This window comes from Pristiophorus japonicus, chromosome 21 (genome assembly GCF_044704955.1).
Source record: "Pristiophorus japonicus isolate sPriJap1 chromosome 21, sPriJap1.hap1, whole genome shotgun sequence".
NCBI lineage: Eukaryota > Metazoa > Chordata > Chondrichthyes > Pristiophoridae > Pristiophorus > Pristiophorus japonicus.
Genome location: NC_091997.1, coordinates 4,376,072 through 4,396,941, shown reverse-complemented (window position 1 = coordinate 4,396,941; position 20,870 = coordinate 4,376,072). Strand labels below are relative to the sequence as shown.

The 20,870-nt window shown below is 43.5% G+C and overlaps 1 protein-coding gene across 2 annotated transcripts in view; it reads right to left on the bottom strand.

The window, feature by feature from the left end:
• Positions 1-233: 233 nt before the first annotated feature.
• LOC139233584 (collagen alpha-1(XV) chain-like) overlaps positions 234-20,870 on the bottom strand; it is a 114,414-nt gene continuing 93,777 nt past the window's right edge. For both annotated transcript variants that reach the window (XM_070863985.1, XM_070863986.1), the window contains exons 24-28: positions 20,752-20,799; positions 18,798-18,860; positions 3,267-3,464; positions 1,822-1,937; positions 234-638 (exon numbers count right to left, since the gene is read on the bottom strand). In XM_070863985.1, coding sequence (XP_070720086.1) covers positions 422-638; positions 1,822-1,937; positions 3,267-3,464; positions 18,798-18,860; positions 20,752-20,799 — 642 coding nt within the window. In that variant the 3' untranslated portion in view covers positions 234-421. The remainder of the gene's footprint in view (positions 639-1,821; positions 1,938-3,266; positions 3,465-18,797; positions 18,861-20,751; positions 20,800-20,870) is intronic.

The window sequence follows — 20,870 nt, the reverse complement described above, 5'->3', positions numbered from 1 at the left end:
AAACTCATTTTACTTAGGTGCCTTTCAACAGAAGAGAGAGGTGTCTTTTAATTCCATCTGTCTGGGCTGAATCCAAACCGGAGTTTCAGTGGTGAAAGGAACAGGTGCTACCCCATGACGCCCGCACTCTCAGATTATTTTCGTTTAAATAAATTGATATACAAACTGGCAATGAGAATTCTGCACGAGTTATTTGCATTATTTTTTTTTAATTAGAGTATTTCATATGGGAAACAGCAGCAGTGGCAATATTACTTGGAAATGTTACAGAGAACAAAATATGGGCACAGATCTAAGCAATGTTGAAAAGAGAAATATTTCCAATATAATTCTCTCTTTCTTTCTCATGATAGTGCAAAAATGGGAATCTTTGTCACTTGACCTTAAGTAAAAGCACAAAATACATAATAGATGTGAACAATTATTTCTTCCTGCCATGCACGTGTATAACGCTGTTTTCAATGCAAAGCACGATAAAGGAGTTGGTGCAGTCATAGGAGTGCTGCTCCAGCAGCTTTCCACTCGTGAGTGATGTTGCGAGTCCTTTTACACCGTATCCCCTTCGCCATTCACTACAGTAGCTGTCTGAAACTCGAATCCCCCGGGTGCTTGATCCATGCCAGAAGAATTTAAGAGGCCTAGTTATGTAAATGAAAGCAAACTTCAAATTGATTCCAGTCATAAATCCGTAGAAAGTTTAAAATCTTCTCATCTCAGAGGGGGCGAAATTCGGTTGTGCCTCTATTGCTGCGGTATCCCGGGCGGAGAGGTACATTTTGCGCCAGCAAATGGTTTGCATCTGCTGCCGCCAAATTCATCAGCTGGGCCCGGAGTTTGGAGCGCAGCGTTATGGGAGGCTCCTTTAAGACGCGAGGCCGGCTGAGCCACTGAAAATCCCGAGTTAAACAGCCGGCCTGGGAGTGTCCTAACAGAGGCATCCGTGGAGAAAAGAAAACCTGAAAAAAACCCACTAAAAGCATTGCCAATTAATTACTGACCCGACCCCAACATAAATCGCAAAAAAAAAGAAAAACCAAGACATTTACCTGGGGTAAACACTTCTTCAATCACTTCGGACGGTACAGCTTGGAACGCCACCTTTCACTGGCATTCCCACTAGGGGGCGCTACGGAGCGGGCGTGATCCAAATATTGAGCCGGAGTCGCAAGCAGAGGCGTTGAGCAGCTCACCTCTCCCGGGCGGTACTCCACGCCCCCGCAAACCCAGCACCGAATGTCCCAGCGGGGCGCTGGAAGCTGGCCGCCCGGGCGCAAGTGCTTTCCGCCACCATTGCCACCCCTCTAGGGTACCAAAAGACCGAAAATCCAGCCCTCGTCCCTTCATCTCAAATAACTAAATCCAAACAAAATACAACATGGATACTCAGTGCTTCCTAATGGGGAAGGAAGGGGAAATTAAAGGACAAGTACCCTCCCCATCTGCAGGCCATTCTTCCACACCCAAGAGTTGGTCTTGGAGGACTGAGAGCAGGGACCCCGCACACCGTCTTACCAGGGAAGGCACTGTAGAAAAGGGTCCTAAAAGAGTTCTAAAAAGTGCTTTCAATGGGCAAGTCTACCCTGAGATAATATTTTTTTTGGCAAAATTGCATTGATCTCATCGTGGCTCATTCCAGCATCTGTCTGCTACAGTATAGCTAATCATGTTTGCACTACTAGTCCATTATTTAACAGGAGTACCATTGCATTGTATATTCTTTCCCCCCAAGCTGCAATTTTACACCATGCACACAACACAGGAATACAATCTTGCCAAAGTGCCTTAGGCCGATTACCATGTTTTGACGCATTCTATACTCACCATGAAGCATCCGTCATGACATTTTGACCTCTGAATGAATAAATAGGCACTTTGGGGTTGAAATGTGCCCCAGAGCCACTGAATAGAGTATCCCAGTTGTGAAAGAGCATTTCACCCTGTAAGAAAGGATAGGTTTATAACATGATTTTACAACAGTTTTAGGCTAAAAATAGCTGATGAGATTGACCCTTTAAGAGAGAAGACAGATAGAGAGAGAGTAATAAAGGAGAAATAAACAACTTGAAGAGGGACTCAGATGGGGAAAGAAGGATTAAAAAATGAAACAATATATAAATGCTGTGGTGGGATTCAGTACCTCAGTACCGTAACTACTAAACTACCATATCCCACTGCCATTAAATTCAGCCCGTGGGGATGCGAGGAACTTGAGCATTTCTTGATTGATATGGCTCAGTTTTACAACAAACTGTATATTTATCCACTGAACCTTTCCGGGGAACTCTCTATTGGATTCTTAGTACTGCACTTTGAGCTTCATAAGCATACAGATCAGATCTCATTCTGATCCAAATCTGTAGTTTTGCTGCAGTTTGGCTATTTACTCCTACTGTACAGAGCCGACATTGACGACAAGATTCAACACCGCCTCCAGTGCGCCAGTGCAGCCTTCGGCCGCCTGAGCAAAAGAGTGTCTGAAGATCAGACCCTCAAAATTGCCACCAAGCTCATGGTTTACAGGGCTGCAGTAATACCCACCCTCCTGTATGGCTCAGAGACATAGACCATGTACAGTAAGATACCTCAAACCGCTGGAGAAATACCACCAACGATGCCTCCGCAAGATCCTACAAATCCCCTGGGAGGACAGACGCACCAACATTACTGTCCTTGATCAGGCCAACATCCCCAGCATTGAAGCACTGACCACACTTGATCAGCTCGGTTGGGCAGGCCACATTAGTTCGCATGCCAGACACGAGACTCCCAAAGCAAGCGCTCTACTCGGAACTCCTTCACGGCAACCGAGCCAAATGTGGGCAGAGGAAACGTTACAGGGACATCCTCAAAGCCTCCCTGAAAAAGTGCAACATCCCCACCGACACCTGGGAGTCCCATGCCAAAGATCGCCCGAAGTGGCGCTGAGCACCTCGAGTCTCATCGCCGAGAGCGTGCAGAAATCAAGCACAGGCAGCGGAAAGAGCATGTCCCACCCTCCCTTACCCTCAGCGACTATCTGTCCCACCTGTAACAGGGTCTGTGGCTCTCATATTGGACAGTTCAGCCACCTAAGGACTCATTTTAAGAGTGGAAGCAAGTCTTCCTTGATTCCGAGGGACTGCCTATGATGATGATGATGACAGCAGACCCAATTTGTGTACAACATGTTATATGTTATGTCTTAAGGGACCATTTTCCCAATGGTATCGCTGTACCAGGCACATCAGTAAAGTATTTCACATCTCTTGCGTATGACAAATACTTGCCTTGAGGTTAACAATCGATACGGATGCCCTGTCAGATCTCTTCACAATGGAAATCAAGTCCTGGTTGCTTGAGGTGAGGAAAGCTCGGAAGGTTCCCTGCAGTCCAGCTTCCTGGGCCTGCTGGAAACACTGCAGGTCGGCACCATGAATCCCAGCCATTTCACCCGTGAGGGGAGCATTCAAAGCCACCATGTGAAGCTGGAGAAAGAGGAAATGCATCAGAAATCCTGCCGAGTAACTACCTTACAATCTGGTCCTTATCCTTTTATCATTATGTGTATTTTCACTAATGTTAGATCATGTTAGCAAGAACCAATATTTCTAGAATTATACAGCACAGAAGGAGGCCATTCAGCCCATCGTGTCTGTGCCAGTCAATGAAAGAGCTACCAATTAGTCCCATTCCCCTCCTCTTTCCCCATAGCCCTACACAATTTTTTATTTTTAAGTATTTATCCAATTTACTTTTGAAAGTTATTTTTGAATCTGCTTCCATCACCCTTTCAGGCAGTGCATTCCAGATCATAACTCGCTGAGTAAAATAGAAAGTCTCATCCCTTGAAGATGGTGGCTCATTCTGGGTTACAGTTCCATTCTCTCGCGCCTTGCTCTTCACATGAAAGCCTAGACTGCGAGTTTAAGCAGGCTATTCAGCTGCACAGGGGAATGTCGCAGCACAGCTCAATCCTGCCCTCACCTGCCACACTTTCCAGCGGGAGTCAGTGAATAGCAATTTAGTGCAGGAACCCTGGAGGATTATTTGTTTCTCCTCCCTAGTCCAACAATGCTAAGACCAACTGCAGTGCTGCTCCTGCCATTTCAGCTGTGGGTCAGTGAGCTCAGTATAGAATAGGAATTAAAAATGGAGCCTTTCTGGGATATACCACATAGCACGGACTTGGAGTGTCCAGAAATAAAGATTAATCTCCAGGAGACTAATGGCAGGACCATGGCGGTGGGGAGGTTGGTCATGTAAGGAAATCTCTAGGAATATGTCCAAGCAGAGATGCCAACACCAACAGAACAGTGTATTTAATTGTTAAATCAATGGTAAGGAGAAGTTGGGAACCAATATTTATGTTGAAATTGGCAGCTGCACTCTGGTTAGACATGCTCGACTCTGAATTGTGATAAGACACATCCATTCCTCTGGATTCAGTGCATTCTGTTCGTGGTTTGTGTCAGATGCAGTTACGTGGGTCATTGAGCCAGTAAAGAGAACAGAGTATTAGGAGCACTTGTCTCTGGAGACCGTACACCAATCAACATACACAGTAAAACTGGTTCTTTTCAAGGGCAATTTATTCATGATAATTTTACATAAACCATTTATTCTTCATAAGACCACACCACAATGACAGATTGCACCACAGTAACACCATTAACTCATTCACATGTGACATCACAGTGATGAAAATAATTATTCTTGCTTATTTACCTTTAAAAACAAACTTAGGCTTGCCAGACATAGGCTTGAAATCTATGTTCCTTTATGTAAAAGGTTCTTTAAAAAAACCTGTGCTTGTGTGCTTTGTTCATCTCGACAGCTTGTATATGGTCATTGGAGTCTTGACCTTATTTCAACATTAATCCCAATTAATGGGTTAAGATTTCAACAATACTATGACTCTCTACTATGAGCCTTACACACACATATATATATATATAAAGCTTTGAATCCTTCACACTACAAAATCTCAAAAGCATATTTAAAAAAAGAAAGACCATCATTTCATGCTAGTTTCTTTTGACCTTGGATCCAGTAATTTACCACCAATCTCCAAACTTCCCTCACTGCCAGCTGTTCCTTTCTAATTGACCTCAGGATGGTGCTATTTAGAGCAATTTGACTTTGTGGCCTTTAAAGGCTAGACAAGGTTAAACAAAGCTATAATTTAGCAGCAAAATAACACACTGTGCATTATATTGTATAATGATCCTGTTGTTATAAAACAACACCTCGTCCAACTGAGTGTGAGCAATGCCATGGGAGATCCGCTAATGTCTAAATTATAAATAAAAAGTCACATTACTGGTTCCATCTTGGCTCAGTTGGGAAAGGCAGTGTATAACGGAGCAGGACAAATCTGAATGAGACAGGTTCAATCCCTGGTTTGTGCTGAATTGGTTGGAGTGGTGCCGAGGACAATGATTGGCCTCAGCACTCTTGAACTAGGGAAGGTAAAATCAACAAGGGTTCCCGTTCCTGAGTGCTAACCTGAAAGAGCCTTTATGTGGAATTCAGGTGAGGACAAAATCAGGCTCACATGTGATGCTCCTCATGGTTCCAATACCCTGCCAACAATCACCACACACTCAGCAATGGTGCACCCACATTATAAAATAGCCTACCAGGACACCAGGTTGAGACTAAAAAATGGCTATTTGCTGTTCTTTCTCAGTTGGAAGTGTGGGAGGTTTTAGACAAGGTAATCACTTCTTCAAAATAAGATTTTCCATTTAATTCAGCGAAAAACTGAACTATTGTGCTACCCTAACAGTGCGGAGACTGATCTGCGTTGAAGATGTGCTCACCGACAGGCATGTTTTGGTGTCCTTTGAGTTGCAAAGATGTTGCTAGATTGCTAAAATGTCACTTTGCAACACTACAATGTTATTGTGACAACATTTATACTGAGCTCTTCTCATTCTCTTCCTTTCCTAAAAATATTAATGATCCATCTCGAAATATATCTGATCAAACAAATATGCGAATGAGATCACCCAGAGAGAGAGCCGGGTACAACTTGGCCAGTAACCTGGCAGGAATACCAGGAAAGGGGAAGGAGTTCACAATACATTTGTTATGAAGTGCTATTATTAGAACTGTTTAAGCAACAAGCAAATGAAGAAGTTACATAATAGTGGTTGTAATATATATAGCTCCACCCATATTAAGGCTTGTGTGTGTTTGTGAGTTGTACTGAAGATACAACAATGGCGATGAGGATGGAATAATCGGGAAATAAAAGCTGCAATTTTTGTTGGTGGAGATTCAGCCAATCGACAGAGAGACTTTGAGAGCTTCTCTATTTTGATTAACAGCTACAAATCCAAGGTAAATTACAAGCGCACTTGTTTGAACTGCCAGAGTCCAGATGGCCGTGCCTATGGGAATAATAGGGCATTTGGGGGAGTTTCAATGTAACCGTGAAAATTTCGGAGCGTATGTGATGTGGAGCGGCTAGAAATGTTTTTCACCGCAAATATTATCATCGAATTCCCCAATGATGAAAACCATAACTGGGTGGTGTTACAAAGACAACGGGCAAGTTTCTTAACTGAAACAGGGCCCGAGGTGTATGAAACCCTGAAAAATTTGCTTGTGTCTGTCAAGCCAAAGGACACAACTCTTAAGCAGATTCTGCACTACAATCCTGCGGCCCTGGAAATTGCTGAAAGTTATCGTTTCGGAATGCGAGATCATTTAACTGAAGAAAATATCAGTGAGCACATTGTATCAGTAAAAAAGCATTCACTGTAATTTTGGAAACTTTCAAGACCGAGCATTGCTGACCGCTTTGTTTGTGGGATGATAAATGATGCGATCAGAAGAAAATTATTGACAACTCATAACTTGACTTTTGATTTAGCTTGTCAGACAGCTATGTCAATGGACATGGCCGACCAATATTCCCGAAAATGTCATACTATTTCCAGTCGTCAGACAACCGAGGTGAATCGCCTGCAGGTTAAAAGTAAAAGGCAGTTGGGCCTCAAGGTCTCAGCAACTGGCAATGGTACCAGAGCATTGAAGTCCTGCTATCGGTGCCTGGAACAACACATTGCTCAAAGTTGTCCATATGTGAAGGCAGAGTGTTTCATTTTCAGGAAAACTGGGTATCTTGCAAAGGCATGCCCACTGAAGAGTCAAAGCTATAAGTAGAAATCCCCAGAGACTACATAGCATGGAAGAAAAACAACAGGACGAGGAGGTTTTAGAGATACACACCATCAGAAGCATGAGGTTAACTAACAGCTCCACATAGTATCATCATCCACATAGATGTTGCAGGAACCAAGATACCCATGGAAATCGACACTGGTGCATCCGTGAGTTTAGTACCGGAGTCGCTATACCTCGACAAATTGCGTGATTTCCCATTGGAGAAATCCAAGATAGAGCTGCAAGGCTACTCGGGAGAGAACATTCCTGTGGTAGGTTGTAACCGTACTGGTGAAATACAAGGATCAATTTCAGAGCTTGATTCTATTAGTAATGGCAGGAGACAAGCCTGCCTTACCAGGAAGAAATTGGTTGGCATCACTGAAGCTGGATTGGAGTGAGATTTTTCAGGTTGAAACGAGATTTGCATTAAAGGATGATGTCATCAAGAATTATCCGAAGGTGTTCTGCGAAACAGGCAGTCCGATCCAAGGCTTCAAGGCGAGTGTCAGGGTACAGAAGGACGCTAGATCGGTTTACTACACGCCATGTCCCGTACCATATGCACTCAAGGAGAAAGTTGAACAAGAACTCAAAAGACTAGAGACTGAGAACATTATTTCTAAGATAGATCAATGTAATTGGGTTACACCCATTGTTGTTGTACCCAAGTCCGATGGTAAGGTAAGATTGTGTGGTGATTATAAAGTAACCATAAACCAGGTTCTAGAGGGTAATCTCCCCAATACATTGCCAAAAATAGAAGATTTGTTCACAACACTGACAGGTGGTCAGATCTTCTCAAAGTTGGATCTTACTTACAACTTGAACTAGATGAGGAGTCCAAGTCATTTTTGACTATAAATACTCATCTTGGCCTATATCAATTTAATAGGCTACTATTTGGAGTGTCTTCCACCCTTTCCACATTTCAAGAGGTGATGAACCAGATTTTGCAAGGTATTGAAGGGTTAGTATGTTATTTAGATGACATACTAATTTCAGCACCAAATAGGCAAATTCACAACAACATATTGAATTAAGTTCTCAAATGGCTCGAGAAGCACAGAGTACGAGTGACTGCTTACAAGTGTGAGTTATTTCAAAACTCCGTGGAGTACTTAGGGTAGAGAATAGACAAAAATGGTTTACATCCAACCAAGGAAAAGCTGGATGCAATCAGAAATGCACCCACTCCCAAGAATGTCACTGAACTTCAATAATTTTTGTGTCTTTTGAACTGTTATGGGAAGTTCCTACCAAATTTGGCTACAGTATTACATCCATTGAATAAACTATTGAAAAAACAGATCCATTGGAAGTGGTCAAAAGAATGCGATACAGCATTCAAGGAGTGTAAAAGCAAATTGGTAGAGAGCACCATGTTAGTTCACTATGACATATCTAAGGAGGTCAAGCTAGCATGTGATACTTCTCTGTATGGAATTGGGGCAGTAATCTTTCATGTATTACTTGGTGGGGAGGAGAGACCAAATGCTTTTGCTTCACGCACTCTCAGTGCCAGTGAGTGTAATTATGCGAAAATCGAAAGGGAAGCTTTGGCATTAATTTTTGGGGTCAAGAAGTTTCACAAATACTTGTATGGTCGTAAGTTTACCATCATTACAGACCATAAGCCCCTGACAGCAATCCTCCATCCAAAGTCCCCAGTTCCAACATTAGCTGCAGCACGAATGCAGAGATGGGCTTTGATTTTGTCAGCATGTACATATGATATTGAATACAGATGCTCAGCTGATCACAGTAATGCTGATGCTCTGTCTAGATTGCCTTCCCCATCACAAGTTACATCCGATAGGGAAGAAGTGTTCTATTTTTCATACATTGATGAACTGCCAGATTGGTAGAGCAACCAAACGTGACCCAGTTATGTCAAAAGTATTTGATTATATTGCAAATGGATGGCCAATCCAGGTAACAGACAAAGATATTCATCCATTCTTCATTCATAGGAATGAATTATTAGTCGCTAAAGATTGTATCATGTGGGGTGCAAGAGTCGTTTCAAATTATTAGGAGACCTCCATGACCAGCACTTGGGAATGTGCTTGACCATGAGTTTTGCACGCAGTTACTTATGGTGGCCAGGTGTAGATAAAGATATAGAGTACATCACAGATATAGTGTATGACATGTCAATTGGTAAGCAAGAAATCACCATCAATACCATTACAGCCATGGAAATGGCCTCCCAGGGTGTGGCAGAGGCTACTTATCGATTTTGCTGTGCTAGAAGGACAACAATTGTTCATTGTGATTGATAGCCATTTGAAGTGAGTCGTGGTGTTTCCAATGTGGAAAATAACAACAATTATGCATAAAGTAATAAGTAAAACAATAGACAATTTGCAAAGATTGTTTTCTTCATTTGGCCTCCCAGAAGAAATTGTTTCTGATAATGGACCACAATTTTGTTCAGAACAATTTGCACAGTTCACGAGCAAAAAGGGTGTGAAAAATACCAAGGTTGCACCGTACCACCCTGCTTCAAATGGTGCAGCAGAGTGCACAGTACAAATTGTAAAACATGCTCTCATCAAACAGATGCTAGATCCAAACCCAAGGAAACGACAGTTGTCATTGGACCACAAATTGGCTAATTTTCTAATTACGTATCGTAATACTCCTCATACAACTACTAGTAGAACACCAGCAGAGTTGTTTCTCAAACGACAGCCACGAACCAGATTCTCGTTGTTAAAACCAAACTTGGCACAATCTGTAGAAGAGAAACAATTAAGACAGAAAGAGAATCATGATAGAGGTAGAGTAAAAGAGAGAAGTGTGAAATTAAATCAGAAGATGAGAGTGAAGAACCATCACCATAAATGGTTAAAGTGGTTACCAGGAAGAGTGATGAAGATATATGTTCCTCGCACATATTTGGTCAAGATGTTTGATCATGGACAGGCTAGGTTTATTCACATTGATCATATTTTACCTACAGACATGGAAATAGTTGAAGGTGGGAATGATTCAATTATTTCTGACTCATTAGATAGTTTTGATACAAGTAAAGTACCAGTAGTGTATCCTACATCCAGTGTACTGGAAACAAATCCAAGAGAAAATCAGAATTTAAGTCTGAGTCCGAGTCAGGCAGACAAACAGCTTGAAGCTAGAGAGAGTTCAAATGGAAATCAAAGGCATCCCTTGGAGGAAAACTTTCCTCAGGATCAGCCTCGAATGAATTTAAATTCAACACCATGTTTGGAAGGTTCTGCTCGAGAGCAAAGGTATCTTTTTTGAAACAGAAAAATGGTTAAGCTTGATTTGCAAATATGGCAAAATAAGTCCATATCTTTTGTATAACTGTGATATATTCACAGAGCACAGCACACACAGCTCCTGAACATGGCAGGCTGCTCTCTCGGAAGTCTCCGGTATTGCCTGGTTCTGTTTAATGATTAACTCTGCAATTGCAGTACACAATACGTCCACATCCACAGTGTGGCGCTACAAACATTACAAGCTTACAAACATTACACTTCTCCCTCCTTAATGAAGAAGCCATCATAACAAACATCATACATAACTTTCATGTTTATACATAACACAGGATACATAACTTATTTTTTTTCCATATTTGCAAATTTAACTTTACCACTTGTTTTCTGTTTCGAAGAGGATACCTTCGCTCTCGAACTGAACCTTCCAAACATGGTATTTAATCTAAACTCATCCTGAGGAACGTTTTCCTCCACGGAATTTCCTTGATTTTCATTTGAACTCACTCTAACTTCAGGCTCTTTGTTTTCCTGACTCGGACTCAGACTTTCATTCTGCTTCTGTCCTGGATTTGTTCCCAGTACATTGGATTTAGGATTTGCTACTGGTGTATCAAGACTATCTGATGAGTCAGAAATAATTGAATCATTCCCACCTTCAACTCCTTCCATGTCTATAGGTAAAAAATGATCAATAAAAACAAACCTAACCTGTCCCTTATCAAACATCTTTACCAAATATGTGCGAGGACCACATATCTTCACCACTCTTCCTGGTAACCACTTTAACCATTTATGGTGATGGTTCTTCACTCTCACCTTCTGGTTTAATTTCACACTTCTCCCTTTTACTCGACCTCTATCATGATTCTCTTAATTGTGTCTGAGGGTGGATTCACTCTGGAGCATCCACGATGCTGAGAATGACGTGAGTAGCACGTGTAGCGAGTTGGTCTTACCGCAGGTGAAGGGTCCACAGCCAGCTAGGGAATGGAAGACCAGCAGGAAGAGCAGTGCAAGGAAGGTAGTGCAGGGGACCCTGCGGTCATCCCCCTGCAAAACAGATACACTGCTTTGAGTGCTGTTGAGGGAGATGACTCATCAGGGGAGGGCAGCAGCAGCCAAATTCATGGCACCGTGGCTGGCTCTGTTGCACAGGAGGGTAGGAAAAACAGTGGGAGAGTGATAGTGATAGGGGATTCAATTGTAAGGGGAATAGATAGGTGTTTCTGCGGCCGCAACCGAGACTCCAGGATGGTATGTTGCCTCCCTGGTGCAAGGGTCAAAGATGTCTCGGAGCGGGTGCAGGACATTCTGAAATGGGAGGGAGAACAGCCAGTTGTCGTGGTGCACATTGGTACCAACGACATAGGTAAAAAAAGGGATGAGGTCCTACGAGACGAATTTAAGGAGCTAGGAGCTAAATTAAAAAGTAGGACCTCAAAAGTAGTAATCTCAGGATTGCTACCAGTGCCACGTGCTAGTCAGAGTAGGAATCGCAGGATAGCGCAGATGAATACGTGGCTTGAGCAGTGGTGCAGCAGGGAGGGATTCAAATTCCTGGGGCATTGGAACCGGTTCTGGGGGAGGTGGGACCAGTACAAATCGGACGGTCTGCACCTGGGCAGGACCGGAACCAATGTCCTGGGGGGAATGTTTTCTAGTGCTGTTGGGGAGGAGTTAAACTAATATGGCAGGGGGATGGGAACCAATGCAGGAAGGCAGAGGGAACAAAATGGAGACAGAAGCAAAAGACAGAAAGGAGATGAGTAAAAGTGGAAGGCAGAGAAACCCAAGGCAAAAAACAAAAAGGGCCACTGTACAGCAAAATTCTAAAGGGTCAAAGTGTAATAAAAAGGCAAGCCTGAAAGCTCTGTGCCTCAATGCGAGGTGTATTCGGAACCCAGGAGAGGGCTCTGAGCTAGTTAGAGTGGGTGAGAGCGCAGATGAACGGGACCCCAAGAAAGAATGCAAAAGGCAGGAGGCAACAGAGCAGAGTAGCACTGGGGTAAGTGTAAACCACAAGGTGATAGGAAGGGACAATATGTATGAATATAAAGGGGCTGCAGGAGGGGTCAAAACTAAAAATCATGGTTTAAAAACTAATATTAAAACACTCTACCTAAACGCACGCAGCATTCGAAATAAAGTAAATGAGTTGACGGCACAAATCATTACAAATGGGTATGATTTGGTGGCCATTACAGAAACGTGGTTGCAGGGTGGCCAAGACTGGGAATTAAACATACAGGGGTATCTGACAATTCGGAAGGATAGACAAGAAGGGAAAGGAGGTGGGGTAGCTCTGTTAATAAAGGATGATATCAGGGCAGTTGTGAGAGATGATATTGGCTCTAATGAACAAAATGTTGAATCATTGTGGGTGGAGATTAGAGATAGTAAGGGGAAAAAGTCACTGGTGGGCGTAGTTTATAGGCCCCCAAATAATAACTTCACGGTGGGGCGGGCAATAATCAAGGGAATAATGGAGGCACGTGAAAAAGGAACGGCAGTAATCATGGGGGATTTTAACCTCCATATCGATTGGTCAAATCAAATCGCATGGGGTAACCTGGAGGAGGAATTCATAAAATGCATACGGAATGTTTCTTAGAACAGTATGTTACAGAACCTACAAGGGAGCAAGCTATCTTAGATCTGGTCCTGTGTAATGAGACAGGAATAATAAACGATCTCCTAGTAAAAGATCCTCTCAGAATGAGTGATCACAGTATGGTTGAATTTGTAATACAGATTGAGGGTGAGGAAGTAGTGTCTCAAACAAGCGTACTATGCTTAAACAAAGTGGCATGAGGGCAGAGTTAGCTAAAGTAGACTGGGAACACAGACTAAATGGTGGCACAATTGAGGAACAGTGGAGGACTTTTAAGGAGCTCTTTCATAGTGCTCAACAAAAATATATTCCAGTGAAAAAGAAGGGCGGTAAGAGAAGGGATAACCAGTCGTGGATAACCAAGGAAATAAAGGAGAGTATCAAATTAAAAACCAATGCGTATAAGGTGGCCAAGGTTAGTGGGAAAATAGAAGATTGGGAAAATTTTAAACGACAGCAAAGAATGACTAAGAAAGCAATAAAGAAAGGAAAGATAGATTACGAAAGTAAACTTACGCAAAACATAAAAACAGATAGTAAAAGCTTTTACAGATATATAAAATGGAAGAGAGTGATGAAAGTAAATGTTGGTCCCTTAGAAGATGAGAAGGGGGATTTAATAATGGGAAATGTGGAAATGGCTGAGATCTTAAACAATTATTTTGCTTCGGTCTTCACAGTGGAAGCCACAAAAACCATGCCAAAAATTGCTGGTCACGGGAATGTGGGAAGGGAGGACCTTGAGACAATCACTATCACTAGGAAGGTAGTGCTGGACAGGCTAATGGGACTCAAGGTAGACAAGTCCCCTGGTCCTGATGAAATGCATCCCAGGGTATTAAAAGAGATGGCGGAAGTTATAGCAGATGCATTCGTTATAATCTACCAAAATTCTCTGGACTCTGGGGAGGTACCAGCGAATTGGAAAGCAGCTAATGTAACGCCTCTGTTTAAAAAAGGGGGCAGACAAAAGGCAGGTAACTATAGGCCGATTAGTTTAACATCTGTAGTGGGGAAAATGCTTGAAGCTATCATTAAGGAAGAAATAGCGGGACATCTAGATAGGAATAGTGCAATCAAGCAGACGCAACATGGATTCATGAAGGGGAAATCATGTTTAACTAATTTACTGGAATTCTTTGAGGATATAACGAGCATGGTGGATAGAGGTGTACCGATGGATGTGGTGTATTTAGATTTCCAAAAGGCATTCGATAAGGTGCCACACAAAAGGTTACTGCAGAAGATAAAGGTACGCGGAGTCAGAGGAAATGTATTAGCATGGATCGAGAATTGGCTGGCTAACAGAAAGCAGAGAGTCGGGATAAATGGGTGCTTTTCGGGTTGGAAATCGGTGTTTAGTAGTGTGCCACAGGGATCGGTGCTGGGACCACAACTGTTTACAATATACATAGATGACCTGGAAGAGGGGACAGAGTGTAGTGTAACAAAGTTTGCAGATGACACAAAGATTAGTGGGAAAGCGGGTTGTGTAGAGGACACAGAGAGGCTGCAAAGAGATTTGGATAGGTTAAGCGAATGGGCTAAGGTTTGACAGATGGAATACAATGTCGGAAAATGTGAGGTCATCCACCTTGGAAAAAAAAACAGTAAAAGGGAATATTATTTGAATGGGGAGAAATTACAACATGCTGCGGTGCAGAGGGACCTGGGGGCCCTTTTGCATGAAACTCTTTTTGGAGTTTATCTGCAAAACAAAAACATTAATCGGTGCCACCCGACCTGGATGACACACCAGACATTTACAAGGCCCTCTTTTTTTGGTTTTTTTTGTGTTTTTCTTTTTTTTTTGGTTTTTTTTTTGGGCACTAAAATCACCTTTTTTCCCCAGTGCCCCCTATAAAAGGGAAGGGGACACTAAAAGCACCGGCAATTAAAACAAATTAAACTTTAAAACGTAAAATTTGGTTGCCGGGCGTGATGATGCACTCCAGTCCCTCCGGTGCCCACCTCTCGCGGAAGGCCGCGAGCGTACCGGTGGACACCGCGTGCTCCATCTCCAAGGACACCCTGGACCGGATGTAAGAGCGGAAGAGAGACAGGCAGTCAGGTTGAACGACCCCCTCGACCGCCCACTGCCTGGACCGGCTGATGGCACCCTTGGCCGTGCCCAGGAGCAGTCCTACGGGAGGCCCTCGGACCTACCCGCTCCCCTCCGCACAGGGTGCCCAAAGATCAGGAGAGTGGGACTGAAGTGTAGCCAGAATTTCAGGAGCAGCCCCTTCAAATAGTGGAACAGGGGCTGCAACCTCGTGCACCCAATAAAAACATGGAACACGGACTCCTCCAGACCGCAGAAATTGCAGGCGGCCTGGGAGTCCGTGAACCGGCTTAAAAATTTATTGCACGGCACTGCTCCGTGCACCAACCTCTAGGCCAGGTCACCGATGAATCTACTGCACCTGGTATTCCCAGGCAGTCTCCCATCTAAGTACTAACCAGGCCTGACTCTGCTTAGCTTCCGAGATCAGACGAGATCGGGCGTTTTCAAATGAAACTCTTTTGAGTTTACCTGAAAATAAACATAAACATTAAAACCATGCCACCCGCCTGGGTGACACAGCAGACATTTTCAAGGCCCCTTTTTTTTTTTTCCTTTTTTTTTTTGGTTTTTTTTGGGGCGCTAAAATCAAATTTTTCCAGTGCCCCCTATAAAAGGGGAGGGGGACACTAAAAGCACCGGCAATGAAAACAAATTAAACTTTAAAACGTAAAATCAAATTAAAATTTGGTTGCCGGGCGTGATGATGCACTCCAGTCCCTCCGGTGCCCACCTCTCGCGGAAGGCCGCGAGCGTACCGGTGGACACCGCGTGCTCCATCTCCAGGGACACCCTGGACCGGATGTAAGAGCGGAAGAGAGGCAGGCAGTCAGGTTGAACGACCCCCTCGACCGCCCGCTGCCTGGACCGGCTGATGGCACCCTTGGCTGTGCCCAGGAGCAGTCCTACGAGGAGGCCCTCGGACCTACCCGCTCCCCTCCGCACAGGGTGCCCAAAGATCAGGAGAGTGGGACTGAAGTGCAGCCAGAATTTCAGGAGCAGCCCCTTCAAATAATGGAACAGGGGCTGCAACCTCGTGCACTCAATAAAAACATGGAACACGGACTCCTCCAGACCGCAGAAATTGCAGGCGGCCTGGGAGTCCGTGAACCGGCTTAAAAATTTGTTGCACGGCACTGCTCCGTGCACCACCCTCCAGGCCAAGTCCCCGATGAATAGTGGGAGGACCCCTGCGTAGAGTGCCCTCCATCGGGGACCCCTGCCTCCTCCGGACGGCAAGATGGTATGCCATGGCGTGTCCGGACGGCCGGCGAGGATGGCAAAGTTGAGGGTGTGCAGGAGCAGCCCGTACAGGAAACCCCTCCGCGCGGAACTGAAAGGCACGGAGGGGATTTCCCCGAGGCGGCTCAAGTTGTGAGGGCGTTTTCAAATGAATCCCAAAAAGTTAGTTTGCAGGTGCAGCAGGTAATCAGGAAGGCGAATGGAATGTTGGCCTTCATTGCGAGAGGGATGGAGTACAAAAGCAGGGAGGTCCTGCTGCAACTGTACAGGGTATTGGTGAGGCCGCACCTGGAGTACTGCGTGCAGTTTCCTTACTTAAGGAAGGATATACTAGCCTTGGAGTGGGTACAGAGACGATTCACTAGGCTGATTCCGGAGATGAGGGGGTTACCTTATGATGATAGATTGAGTAGACTGTGTCTTTACTCATTGGAGTTCAGAAGGATGAGGGGTGATCTTATAGAAACATTTAAAATAATGAAAGGGATAGGCAAGATAGAGGCAGAGAGGTTGTTTCCACTGGTCGGGGAGACTCGAACTAGGGGGCACAGCCTCAAAATACAGGGGAGCCAATTTAAAACCGAGTTGAGAAGGAATTTCTTCTCCCAGAGGGTTGTGAATCTGTGAAATTCTCTGCCCAAGGAAGCAGTTGAGACTAGCTCATTGAATGTATTCAAATCACAGATAGATAGATTTTTAACCAATAAGGGAATTAAGGGTTATGGCGAGCGGGCGGGTAAGTGGAGCTGAGTCCACGGCCAGATCAGCCATGATCTTTTTGAATGGCGGAGCAGGCTCGAGGGGCTAGATAGCCTACTCCTGTTCCTAATTTTTATGTTCTTATGTTCTTCTACGGACTGTGCCAAATTTGGCTTTAACAACAAGAATCTGGTTCGTGGCTGTCGTTTGAGAAACAACTCTGCTGGTGTTCTACCAGTAGTTGTATGAGGAGTATTTCGATATGTAATCAAAAAATTTGCCAATTTGTGATCCAATGTCGTTTCCTTGGATTTGGATCTAACATTTGTTTTATGAGGGCACGTTTTACAATTTGTACAGTGCGCTCTGCTGCACCAATCGAAGCAGGATGGTATGGTGGAACGTTGGTATGTTTCACATCATTTTTGCTCATGAATTGTGCAAATTCTTCTGAATGAAATTGTGGTCCATTACCCGAAACAATTTCTTCAGGGAGGCCAAATGAAGAAAATAATCTTCATAAAATATCCAATGTTTTACTTCTTGTTATTTTCCACATTGGAAACACCTCAACCCACTTCGAATGGCTATCAATCACAATGAACAATTGTTGTCCTTCTAACTCAGCAAAATCAATATGTAGCCTTTGCCACACCCTGGGAGGCCATTTCCATGGCTGTAGTTGCTTGCTTCCTTACCGATTGACATGTCGTACACTGACTCTTGATGTACTCTATACCTTATCAAGACCTGGCCACCATAAATAACTGCGTGCAAAACTCTTGGTCAAGCACATTCCCAGGTGCTGGTCATGGAGGTCTTCTAATAATTTGGACCTGAATTTATTTGGTAGAACCACTCTTGCACCCCCCATGATACAATCTTTATCGACTGATAATTCATTCCTACGAATGAAGAATGGATGTATATCTTTGTCTGTTACCTGGTTTGGCCATCCATTTGCAATATACTCATACACCTTTGACACCTGGGTCATGTTTGGTTGCTCTACCAATCTCTTCAGCTGTGACTGGCAGTTCATCAGTGTATGAAAAATAAAACACTTCTTTTCTATCGGGTGTAACTTGTGATGGGGAAGGCAATCTAGATATTGCATCAGCATTACTGTGATCAGCTGATCATCTGTATTCAATATCATATGTATATGCTGACAAAATCAAAGCCCATTTCTGCATTCGTGCTGCAGCTAATGTTGGAACTGGGCACTTTGGATGGAGGATTGCTGTCAGGGGCTTATGGTCCGTAATGATGGTAAACTCATGACCATACAAGTATTTGTGAAACTTCTTGACCCCAAAAATTAATGCCAAAGCTTCCCTTTTACCATGCAAGTTATGTATGATTATTTTGTTATAATTACTTCTTCATTAAGGAGGGAGAAGTGTAATATATATAGCTCCACCTGTGGACTACTGTGACACTGCAGCCAGTGCTGTGTACAAATAAAAAGGGAACAGGTCACCTGACTGGAGTTTCGGAGCGTTCTGCCATCTTAAAGTTTGTATGTGTTTGTGAGTTGTACTGAAGATATAACAATGGCTTTATTTGTTACAATGAATGGAACTTTAAAATTGGGAAAGATAGCAGACAGTTTAGGAGCCAAATAAATGAGGATGTGCAAGCAGGGACCTTATGGGATATGAAATGACCAATACTCGGAAGATTTGTTCACTACATTCATTAGTACCGACGTTTATTTAAAGTTGTACACAAAGTTTTAAGACATGAAATAACCCAGTTGAGAGACCCAATGACTTACCGCTGGTCCTCGACGAATAATGTTACTCGTTACTAGGCTGGGGGAGACATCAGTCACTTTAACCTAGTTACAGGAAAAGAAACGTATATGTGACTGTGTATCATCCATGTTCAAGATGAGGAATCAGACTTTTCCTGAACTAAACCTACCCAGCATTCTGATTCAAAGATTTTCAGAACAATCGCAATAGAGTTGAGACCATGTCAAGCAGAACAATAAAGGGAGAAAAAACATGTTACATTAACCATTCCCTGATGACGACTGCAATTACAAAATGTCCTACGTTGGTGACAACAATGAGATATGAAATTTGTCAAATAGACACAAAATCATAGAATGAAGGAGTGCCCAAGAAGGCCGGGCTGGGCTAAGCCAGGGTATATGTCTTGCTGCTACTGGGACCAGAATGCAAAATCTCACAATTAATGGAACCAACTCACCAGGAACTTTACTGAGTTATGAATAATCAGCATTGATCATATCTTATTCCAAACCTCTGAGTAACACATCTGGACAAAGGTCTCCAGTGTCTAGACTTGACTATTCCAACGCATTCCTGGCTAGCTTCCCACATTCTATTCTATGAAAACTAGAGGTGATGCAAAACTCGGCTGCCCGTGTCCTAACTCACACCAAGTCCCGCTCACCCAAACCCCTGTGCTCGCTGACCTACATTGGTTCCTGGTTAAGCAACACTTCGATTTCAAAATTCTCATCCTTGTTTCCAAATCCCTCCATGGCCTCGCCCCTCCCTATCTCTGTAATCTTCTCCAGCCCCACAACCCCCCGAGATGTCTCGCTCCTCTAATTCTGCCCTCTTGAGCATCCCCGATTATAATTGCCCAACCACTGGTGGCCGTGCCTTCTGTTGCCTAAGTCCCAAGCTCTGGAATTCTCTGCCTAAACCTCTCTACCTCTCTTTCCTCCTTCAAGACGATCCTTAAAACCTACCTCTTTGACCAAGCTTTTGGTCACCTGCCCTAATTTCTTCTTATGCGGCTAGATGTCAATTTAAAAAAAAAATCTCATAATACTTCTGTGAAGCACCTTGGGACGTTTCACTACATTAAAGGTGCTATATGAATACAAGTTGTTGTTGTTGTCAAACAAAACCCAGAGTCCCCCCCACCCCACCCATCCCCATCATTGATACTCGGTTCACCCTAAGGTGTTCAGGCAAAGATAATCCAGAAAGGACACCCAAGTTTGAAAATATTTATCTTGTCAAAGCCTGGAGCAGATACCCAGTCAGTATGTGGCAGTGTGTGGGGCAGTTTGTAAAGGTAAGGAATAAAGAAAGGCAGCTGGTGATGTTTCTGCCATTTCCACCTACACTCTATCTGGACTCATCATTTGTTTCTTAACCTGTCCCATTACTATCTCCTTTTGCCTTTCACCGTCATCCCTTTTGTCTCTTAATCTCTTCTGCCTTCCACCCTATCACAGGGCTTCCCTTTTGTTCTTTCCTCCCCTCCCTCCCTTTCCCTACTCTTACACTTGCTTAAAAACCTGTTCCATCTCTAACTTTTTCCAGTTCTGACGAAGGGCCATCGACCTGAAACGTTAACTCTGTTTCTCCCTCTCCACAGATGCTGCCTGACCTGCTGAGTATTTCCAGCATTTTCTGTTTTTATTAAAGGAAAGGAAGATTTGTTTTTTGCGACTGCACAGTATTTTAGTCCGCTCTTTAGAAAATCCCAACACGCTGGTTAAACCATGACCCACGCTGTAGGGAGACAGAAAGCTTTTCACATTCAGATGAATGCTGCCCTCTAGTTTTTAATTGTCACACATATGGTAAAGAAATAAAATGCAGTGACATTATCAGATTTTACTTGTGGAAAACATTCCACATGACTCATTTGCAGACTAAAAGTCATCACGATCCTGGGCGTCAGCCGATATTAATAGAAAGAAGGCCGTGCTATCTATAGCTGGAGTGCAGAGTACTTACTGATACAGCAGGATCATCAGCAGCAATACCAGGGAAAAAATCTTCAAGCTGTGAGGGAGATCAGAAATACATTAAAGAAACATGTTTTAAAATAGTAATGAGCCTTGGCAGATTTGTTT